At 45.4% G+C, this 10,687-nt stretch overlaps 1 protein-coding gene across 1 annotated transcript; it reads left to right on the plus strand.

The window, feature by feature from the left end:
* The first annotated feature begins 8,248 nt into the window (after positions 1–8,248).
* LOC127307652 (cyanidin 3-O-rutinoside 5-O-glucosyltransferase-like) lies at positions 8,249–9,898 on the plus strand. The gene has a single exon (XM_051338395.2). It carries the CDS (start codon positions 8,321–8,323, stop codon positions 9,752–9,754), a length of 1,434 nt encoding a protein of 477 aa, XP_051194355.1. The 5' UTR covers positions 8,249–8,320; the 3' UTR covers positions 9,755–9,898.
* Positions 9,899–10,687: the final 789 nt, after the last annotated feature.

Genomic DNA, 10,687 nt, shown 5'->3' on the forward strand with positions numbered 1-10,687 from the left:
GAACCGTTGGTGCTATCATTGATATGAAGGAAGGTAATATTAAATATCAATTTCCTCTCAAGAAAGGTATGGAACACTTTCCTAGAAAGAGAATGAAGTTACCTTTTGATTCTATTATTAGAACAAATTATGATGTTGACACTTCGTCTCTTGATAATACTTGATACACACTTTCTGCGCCTAGCTGAAAGGCGTTAAAGAAAAGCGCTTATGGGAGACAACCCATGTGTTTTTACTACAGTACTTTGTTTTTATTTTGTGTCTTGGAAGTTGTTTACTACTGGAGCAACCTCTCCTTATCTTAGTTTAGTGTTTTGTTGTGCCAAGTAAAGTCGTTGATAGTAAAGTTCATACTAGATTTGGATTACTGCGCAGAAACAGATTTCTTTGCTGTCACGAATCTGGGCTGTTTTCTCTGTAGGTAACTCAGAAAATTATGCAAATTTACGTGAGTAATCCTCAGATACGTACGCAACTTTCATTCAATTTGAGCATTTTCATTTGAGCAAGTCTGGTGCCTCGATAAAATTCGTCAATACGAACTGTTCTGTTTTGACAGATTCTGCCTTTTATTTCGCATTGCCTCTTTTGCTATGTTGGATGAATTTCTTTGATCCATTAATGTCCAGTAGCTTTATGCAATGTCCAGAAGTGTTAAGAATGATTGTGTCACCTCTGAACATGTTAATTTTTATTGTCCACTAACCCTCTAATGAGTTGTTCTAAGTTTGGTGTGGAGGAAGTTTTCAAGGATCAAGAGAGGAGTATGATGCAATATGATCAAGGAGAGTGAAAGCTCTAAGCTTGGGGATGCCCCGGTGGTTCACCCCTGCATATTCTAAGAAGACTCAAGCGTCTAAGCTTGGGGATGCCCAAGGCATCCCCTTCTTCATCGACAACATTATCAGGTTCCTCCCCTGAAACTATATTTTTATTCCATCACATCTTATGTGCTTTTCTTGGAGCGTCGGTTTGTTTTTGTTTTTGTTTTGTTTGAATAAAATGGATCCTAGCATTCACCTTGTGGGAGAGAGACACGCTCCGCTGTAGCATATGGACAAGTATGTCCTTAGGCTCTACTCATAGTATTCATGGCGAAGTTTCTTCGTCGTTAAATTGTTATATGGTTGGAATTGGAAAATGATACATGTAGTAAATTGCTATAATGTCTTGGATAATGTGATACTTGGCAATTGTTGTGCTCATGTTTAAGCTCTTGCATCATATGCTTTGCACCCATTAATGAAGAAATACATAGAGCATGCTAAAATTTGGTTTGCATATTTGGTCTCTCTAAGGTCTAGATAATTTCTAGTATTGAGTTTGAACAACAAGGAAGACGGTGTAGAGTCTTATAATGTTTTCAATATGTCTTTTATGTGAGTTTTGCTGCACCGGTTCATCCTTGTGTTTGTTTCAAATAACCTTGCTAGCCTAAACCTTGTATCGAGAGGGATTACTTCTCATGCATCCAAAATCCTTGAGCCAACCACTATGCCATTTGTGTCCACCATATCTACCTACTACATGGTATTTCTCCGCCATTCCAAAGTAAATTGCTTGAGTGCTACCTTTAAAATTCCGTCATTCACCTTTGCAATATATAGCTCATGGGACAAATAGCTTAAAAACTATTGTGGTATTGAATATGTACTTATGCACTTTATCTCTTATTAAGTTGCTTGTTGTGCGATAACCATGTTTCTGGGGACGCCATCAACTATTCTTTGTTGAATATCATGTGAGTTGCTATGCATGTCCGTCTTGTCTGAAGTAAGGGAGATCTACCACCTTATGGTTAAGCATGCATATTGTTAGAGAAGAACATTGAGCCGCTAACTAAAGCCATGATCCATGGTGGAAGTTTCAGTTTGGACATATATCCTCAATCTCAAATGAGAAAATTAATTGTTGCTACATGCTTATGCATAAAAGAGGAGTCCATTATCTGTTGTCTATGTTGTCCCGGTATGGATGTCTAAGTTGAGAATAATCAATAGCGAGAAATCCGATGCGAACTTTCTCCTTAGACCTTTGTACAAAGTGCATAGAGGTACCCCTTTGTGACACTTGGTTAAAACATGTGCATTGCGATGATCCGGTAGTCCAAGCTAATTAGGACAAGGTGCGGGCACTATTAGTATACTATGCATGAGGCTTGCAACTTGTAATATATAATTTACATAACTCATATGCTTTATTACTACCGTTGACAAAATTGTTTCATGTTTTCAAAATCAAAGCTCTAGCACAAATATAGCAATCGATGCTTTTCCTCTATGGAGGACCATTCTTTTACTTTTATGTTGAGTCAGTTCACCTATTTCTCTCCACCTCAAGAAGCAAACACTTGTGTGAACTGTGCATTGATTCCTACATACTTGCATATTGCACTTATTATATTACTCTATGTTGACAATATTCATGAGATATACATGTTACAAGTTGAAAGCAACCGCTGAAACTTAATCTTCCTTTGTGTTGCTTCAATACCTTTACTTTGATTTATTGCTTTATGAGTTAACTCTTATGCAAGACTTATTGATGCTTGTCTTGAAGTACTATTCATGAAAAGTCTTTGCTATATGATTCACTTGTTTACTCATGTCATATACATTGTTTTGATCGCTGCATTCACTACATATGCTTTACAAATAGTATGATCAAGGTTATGATGGCATGTCACTCCAGAAATTATCTTTGTTATCGTTTTACCTGCTCGGGACGAGCAGAACTAAGCTTGGGGATGCTGATACGTCTCCGACGTATCGATAATTTCTTGTGTTCCATGCCACATTATTGATGTTATCTACATGTTTTATGCACACTTTATGTCATATTCGTGCATTTTCTGGAACTAACCTATTAACAAGATGCCGAAGAGCCGCTTGTCAAGTTTTCTGCTGTTTTTGGTTTCAGAAATCCTAGTAACGAAATATTCTCGGAATTGGACGAAATCAACGCCCAGGGTCCTATTTTGCCACGAAGCTTCCAGAAGACCGAAGAGGAGACGAAGTGGGGCCACGAGGCGGCCAAACCGTAGGGCGGCGCGGCCCAAGCCCTGGCCGCACCGACCTGTGGTGTGGGGCCCTCGTGTGGCCCCCTGACCTGCCCTTCCGCCTACTTAAAGCCTCCGTCGCGAAACCCCCAGTACCGAGAGCCACGATACGGAAAACCTTCCAGAGACGCCGCCGCCGCCAATCCCATCTCGGGGGATTCAGGAGATCGCCTCCGGCACCCTGCCGGAGAGGGGATTCATCTCCCGGAGGACTCTACGCCGCCATGGTCGCCTCCGGAGTGATGAGTGAGTAGTCTACCCCTGGACTATGGGTCCATAGCAGTAGCTAGATGGTTGTCTTCTCCCCATTGTGCTTAATTGTCGGGTCTTGTGAGCTGCCGAACATGATCAAGATCATCTATCTGTAATTCTATATGTTGCGTTTGTTGGGATCCGATGAATAGAGAATACTTGTTATGTTGATTATCAATTTATGTCTATGTGTTGTTTATGATCTTGCATGCTCTCCGTTACTAGTAGATGCTCTAGCCAAGTAGATGCTTGTAACTCCAAGAGGGAGTATTTATGCTCGATAGTGGGTTCATGTCTCCGTGAATCTGGGGGAGTGACAGAAACCTCTAAGATTATGGATGTGCTGTTGCCACTAGGGATAAAACATTGGTGCTATGTTCAAGGATGTAGTTACTGATTACATTACGCGCAATACTTAATGCAATTGTCTGTTGTTAGCAACTTAATACTGGAGGGGGTTCGGATGATAACCTGAAGGTGGACTTTTTAGGCATAGATGCATGCTGGATAGCGGTCTATGTACTTTGTCGTAATGCCCAATTAAATCTCACTATACTCATCATAATATGTATGTGCATGGTCATGCCCTCTTTATTTGTCAATTGCCCAACTGTAATTTGTTCACCCAACATGCTGTTTATCTTATGGGAGAGACACCTCTAGTGAACTGTGGACCCGGTCCAATTCTCTATACTGAAATACAATCCCATCGCAATACTTATTCTACTGTTTTCTGCAAACAATCATCTTCCACACAATACGGTTAATCCTTTGTTACAGCAAGCCGGTGAGATTGACAACCTCGCTGTTTCGTTGGGGCAAAGTACTTTGGTTGTGTTGTGCAGGTTCCACGTTGGCGCCGGAATCCCTGGTGTTGCGCCGCACTACATCCCGCCGCCATCAACCTTCAACGTGCTTCTTGACTCCTACTGGTTCGATTAAACCTTGGTTTCTTACTGAGGGAAACTTGCCGCTGTGCGCATCACACCTTCCTCTTGGGGTTCCCAACGGACGTGTCAACCACACGCATCACCCCACACTAGTTTGAATCATGTGCAAGGCGGTGTTGTTGAGTTGACTATCAACGGCTTCTCTTCTAGTCAACTTGTCGGGGTTGTAAGGCTTGAAGCCTTCCACGATGATTCTCCAAAGTTCATTGGAGGCACTGCGAACATGAGAGCTAAACTCAAATTGCCAAGTATCATAGTCATTAACGGAAAACTTAGGTGGGTCGCCTCAAATGTTTATATGAGGGTGAGGAACCGGTATATCGAGAGATAGAAAAGGAGGAGCCACTCGATTGTAGCTCTCACCTCCACTAGTTCCTCTAGGGGATGCAACAGTAGATTTGATAGGGTTTATGTTATCACCATCCACGGGTGTGGTAGAGGAGGGTAATACCGAAGCATCACCCTCTTCTAACGCATCCGTGACATTACCCTCTTTGGTGGGAGCCACGGGACGGGGAGGAGTCAAAAGCTCGGAAATCATCTTTCTCATGCTTTCCATTTGAGCATCCATGGATGACCTCAACGAATTGATATCATCCATGGTGACCATCTTAGCCTCCCCTTCCGTAGGTCCATCGTCCGGCATACTCTTAGGCGGTTAAGCCCGAAATAAGAGCCGAGGCTCTGATACCAATTGAAAGGATCGTATGCCGCACCTAGAGGGGGGGGGGGGGTGAATAGGTGCTAACCAATTTTTAGTTCTTTTTCAATTTAGGCTTGACACAAAGGTAAATTCTCTAGATGTGCAACTAAGTGAATTTACCTATATGACAAGGCAATCAACTAAGCAAGATATAGCTAAGCAATATAAGAGATAGAATAGGATAGAGGTAACCGAGAGTGGAGCACGCGATGACACGGAGATGATTCCCGTAGTTCCCTTCCTTTGCAAGAAGGTACGTCTACGTTTGGAGGAGTGTGGTTGCTACGAAAGCCAAACCAACAGCCACGAAGGCTTCACTCAGATCTCCGGTGAGCAACGCCACGAAGGCCTAGCCCACTTCCACTAAGGGATTTCCTCGAGGCGGAAACCGGGCCTTTACAAGGTTCTTGGGGCACACATCCACAACTGAATTGGAGGCTCCCAAATCTGTAACAATACAACAATCAACAACAACACATCAACACAAATCAACTAGGGAACCAAATAGGAACACTAGCATGAGATCCCTCAAACAAATGAGGGGGAAATGAAAAACGCTTCGGTGAGGATGTAGATCGGTGTCTTCTCCTTCGAATCTCCAAAGATCAAGAGCTTTGGTTGGGGGAGGAAGGAGATCTTGCAAATCTTGTGTTTCTTGAGGTGGCTCTAATGGAGGTGAAGCTTGGCAGATTTCTTGTGCAATGATTGAGCAAAGGAGGAAGGAAGAAGAAGAGGGGTATAAATACCCCTCCCCAAAATCCAGCCGTTGGGGCTTCCGGGGGGCCGGATATTCCGGCCTAAGTAAGGGCCGGATAATCCGCCCCCCCGGATAATCTGGCTTCAGGTACAAAACCGGGAGAATGTCCGGCCAAATATCTGGCCTATATCCTGACTTGCTTTTCTTCAGGTCCTTAGCCATTTTCGAGGGCCCCGGATATTTTGGAAATGTCCGGCCCGGATAATCCGGCCTTGGAACAAAACCGGGATAATATCCGGGTAAATGTCCGGCCCCTATCCAGACTTGCTTTTCTTCAGGTCCTTAGTCATTTTCGAGGGGGCCGGATATTTCGGAAATGTCCGGCCCGGATAATCCGGCCTTGGGACAAAACCGGGACAATATCCGGGCAAATGTCCGGCCCCTATCCAGAAGCATACTGAGCCACAAAACCTCGAGTCCTTAACCGAAAACTGGGGGCCGGATATTTTGGAAATATCCGGCCCGGATTATCCGGCCTGATAATCTTTTTGCTGCTTCTTTTTGACAGAACTGACCACATCCAACACACATATAAATGTATCTATATAAACCCTGTACCACTTAGACAAACATTAGTGTATCACATACATTGACATCAAACACACAAAACATAATATGAGAGATGTTCTTTCAATTGCTTCCTTGTAGTTCATAGGTTCGACATGTTCAACCAACATGGTTGTCTTATTGAGATTTCTATACCAATTCGGGAAATTGCATACACTTCCAGACCTGCAAGGTTGCATACGTACGCCAAATTTGTTATACCACCAAGGATTAGATGTGGGACCATTCCCTCAACATGACCCACCATAGAAGCAATACAAAGGGGCGCATCCAACACGTCAATGATGACATGGACTAGCAGCATGGGATTGAGTCTCCTTGTCTCACACCATGCTTATTATGGAAAAAGGGTCCCACCTTGCCATCTATGCTTATTGCATTTTGTCCACCATTATTCAACTGCATGATATGGTGGATGAACCCAGATTCAAAATCTTTCTTCCTGATCACTTCACAAAGAAAGGCTCTATTGACGCGACTGTAAGCCTTTTCGAAGTCAAGCTTTAGAATAATTGCCGATAGATTCTTTGATTTTGATCTCATGGAGAGCTAAAGCTCTGACGTGGATGTACTTCCCCTTGATGAAAGTTGTTTGTGATAAAAAAATGATCTGGTGCGATAGTGGGGTCAATCTAATGGCAAAGGCTTTGGAAATCAGCTCAAATATCATATTCATTAGTGCAATTGGACGTAATTTTTTAATATAGTCAGATCTAAGGGATTTATGAATGAGATAAATGAATCTAAAGTTGAGTCGAGAAACGTATTATTCCTGCAAAACCGTTCAAAATATCCAACACGAAGTGCTTGAGAATGGGCTAAAAGTGCCTGAAGAAGACCCCCAACAACCCATCTGCTCGTGGTGCCATATCTACTTTGGTATCTTGAAGAACTTCTCCATTGTAAAGGATAGGACGAGAGCTTGGTTTTCTGCCTCCGGGTCTCTATGGGAGGTAGGCTAAATTGTTGGTGAGAGCGTGAGCAGAGATCCTATCAGGTCTATATTCATAAATTTCAATTTTATCAAACAACGTACCAGATTCATACTTGAGGTTAGTAATTTTTGCTTCCCATTCACTATGGCATGGAAGTACGCACATCACATCTTCTTTGAAGATCAGGCGACCATGATGGCGTCATTACTTCTCTTCCTGTGAATGGATGTGATGAAGTTGATCTTTTAGGGAGTAGCTAAGAGCCATACCATCGTAGTCGATACTAAATGTATATGTGATCCGTCCTGCTCTTGGATTTTACCAAGAAGGCTTTTTTTTGTTGTGCAACCTTGTTTCTCTGCCATTGTTAACACTCCAACCCTTAATGTGTAAATTATCGATGAGTTTTTTTTTTGTTCTCATGCTTTCTGAAGCTTAAGCTTGTCAAAAGAATGTATGGTTGTATCTATGAGTATGTTAGCTTTTTTGCCTGGATAATTCTGTTGCTTGAAGTCTAGAATGATAATTGCTGGAAGGGGGGAAAAGGTATAAAAAAAAATGCTGCAACAACCCGACACAAAAAAAATCACAAACACGACACTCAAATCTTTTATTCTTCTTTATTTATATAATAAGGTGGTAGGTAAGGAACTGGAACACGACCGAGAAATCGTCGTCAAATGAAACAAATACATATCCATCAGTCACTCGTCATCTTTTGGACCTTTTAACGCTCTCTCGTCACGAGAAATAATAGGAGGGTACGTGGTCGTGCAAGATAGGAAATGCAGGTTTTAGAAGCACAATCCTACTCAAAACTTTCGGTATCAAAATCTCAAGTAATTACGCTGCGCCTCGTGCACGCCGTGCCTTGCGGATGCGGACAACATCTCCGGAGCAGAGCAGGTGAAGCACAATCAGTCAAACCGTTGCTACCGCAAGCCATGACCTCAATGCGACACTGAGCATTACGCCATATACTTATCCTACAACGCTAGAGCCAAACCAGGCCTCACTATATGTATTTTGAACTTCAGTGACGATGCATATGCTTCCACCAGCAAGGTTGAAGGCAAGAAAGACTCCAGCCATCCTTCCATGGCGCCGCAGCACTTCCTGGTCGTGGCGTTCCCGGGCCAGGGCCACATCAACCCGGCGCGCGCCCTGGCGGAGCGCCTCGCGCGTGCCACGCCGGAGGCTCGTGTCACGCTGTCCGCCGCCGTGTCCGCACACCGGCTCATGTTCCCCTCGCTCGCGTCCCCGGACCAGGAGGTCCACGACGGCGCCGTCTCCTACGTCCCGTACTCCGACGGATACGACCGCGGCTTCCGCCTCTTCGCCGGCGACGGGGACGACGCGAGGAGGTACTGTGAGGCGTTCGGCCGCGTCGGAAGCGAGACCCTGTCGGCGGTGATGGACCGTCTCGCGGCGCGTGGCCGGCCCGTGACGTGTGTCGTGTACGCCATGCTCATGTGGTGGGCCGCCGAGGTCGCTCGGGGCCGCGGCGTGCCACGCATGCTCTACTGGACCCAGCCCGCCACCATGCTAGCCGTGTACTACCACTACTTCCACGGGTACGAGAGGATCGTCACGGAGCACGCCGCCGAGCCGGGGTTCACGGTGGCCATGCCGGGCCTCCCGCCAATGGCTATACGCGACCTCCCGAGCTTCTTCACAAACTTCTCGGACGAAAGGATGGTCGCGGCGTTCGGCGACGTCCGCAAGACGTTCGAGCAGCTGGACCTGGACGTCAACGGCAGCACTGGAGGAAGGAAACCTATGGTGCTAGTGAACACCATCGAGGAGCTGGAGCTTGGCGCACTCGCGTCCGTGCCTGAACTGGACTTGTTCCCCATCGGACCAGCCGTTCTATCGCTCTTCACCGACGGCACTACTAGGGGTAACCCAAAAGCCGCTGTAGGAGATCTCTTTGAACACGACGGAAAGGCCTACATGGAGTGGCTGGACACGAAGCCTTCCCGGTCAGTAGTGTATGTGTCGTTCGGGAGCATGTCGGCGGCGAGCAAGCGGCAGAAGGAGGAGATGAAGCGTGGCCTCGCAGCGAGCGGCCGGCCGTACCTGTGGGTGGTGCGCAAGGACAACAGAGACCATGATGAGGACAGCGACGACGAACGGGGCATGGTGGTGGAGTGGTGTAACCAGGTGGGGGTGCTGTCGCACCCGGCCGTCGGGTGTTTCGTAACGCACTGCGGCTGGAACTCGACACTGGAGAGCGTGGCATGCGGCGCTCCGGTGGTCGCCGTGCCGCAGTGGTCCGACCAGGACACCAACGCGCGCCAAGTCGTCGAGTGGGGAGTTGGCGTGCGTGCCACAATCAATGCTGATAGGTTTCTGGACGCCAATGAACTCAGCAGATGCGTGGAGATGGTCATGGGTGACACCGAGGATGGTGCTGCCATACGAAGGAGCTCGACGGCATGGAAGGCGAAGGTGCAGGAGGCTATCACGGATGGCGGCTCGTCAGAGCATAATTTTAGGACCTTTCAGAACCAATTTGCAAATGATGCATAGACTTGGATGATCTCATTTCTCAACATCTCCGGTTGGAGGCTACTGTAACGACATAGCAAAAAGGATCAATACTCTCCGAAACTGAATCTGAATTGGTAGGAATTCGTGTACAAATAAAATAGATAACCTTGACCATTGGGTGTAGAGGGTGTGTTCTCCTCCTAACTGTCGTGCCGTGTTTGGGTGCTTGTCAACTATCGCCACTACAAAGCCCTTGTCACATTTGATGCTCTGACTCTCACTCGTGGATAAATGAACGTCGACAAGATATGTCGCTATACCATATGGCATATGATGTTTGGTTTCTGCGATCAACAACAGAGTTCCTACGATCAACATATGATGCTTAGGGTCAGCTGGAATCATTCCGCCACCAATATCTGGCCACATTTTCATCATTGGCTTCTAATTTTTTTTGTCAATTGGCCTCATACATGCTTAAAAATGCCACAGTTGATGCTATTCAACCAAGTTCGTTGAACAATGAGCTCCTTGATCAATACCCAAGGTTGGATATAATCATTGTGGCACATTTTAATCACTAGCCCAGTTCACCTCATAAGTGCAAGCTATTAATCAGCTACCGTAGTAGCAAGGCGATTACATTTAGCAAATGCTAAGCACAACCAATTTGGTAAGCTGAGCACATGTTAAATGTTTAATACCCCAATGATCTACGCACTTTCATAGTTCAAATCATCGGCATAAGCATGAAACTGAACATATCTAATTGACAATTGAACTACAAGGTCTACAGAACCAACAAACAATTGCACATATATCTTAGAACACGAGGCACACGAAGAACAATGCGAATGTCGGAAGGGGAATCAACCCCGGAACAGTAGTCCGATGGAACCCTAACCCTAGCAGATGTGCTATGCATGTCATGAGTCGCGCGTCTCCAAACCGGATACAGGTTGATATATGGCA

Source organism: Lolium perenne, chromosome 6 (genome assembly GCF_019359855.2).
Source record: "Lolium perenne isolate Kyuss_39 chromosome 6, Kyuss_2.0, whole genome shotgun sequence".
Lineage (NCBI taxonomy): Eukaryota > Viridiplantae > Streptophyta > Magnoliopsida > Poales > Poaceae > Lolium > Lolium perenne.

Bases quoted from the DNA above. Each gene is read 5' to 3' on its own strand.
- LOC127307652 (XM_051338395.2), top strand. From the start codon at position 8,321: ATGGCGCCGCAGCACTTCCTGGTCGTGGCGTTCCCGGGCCAGGGCCAC.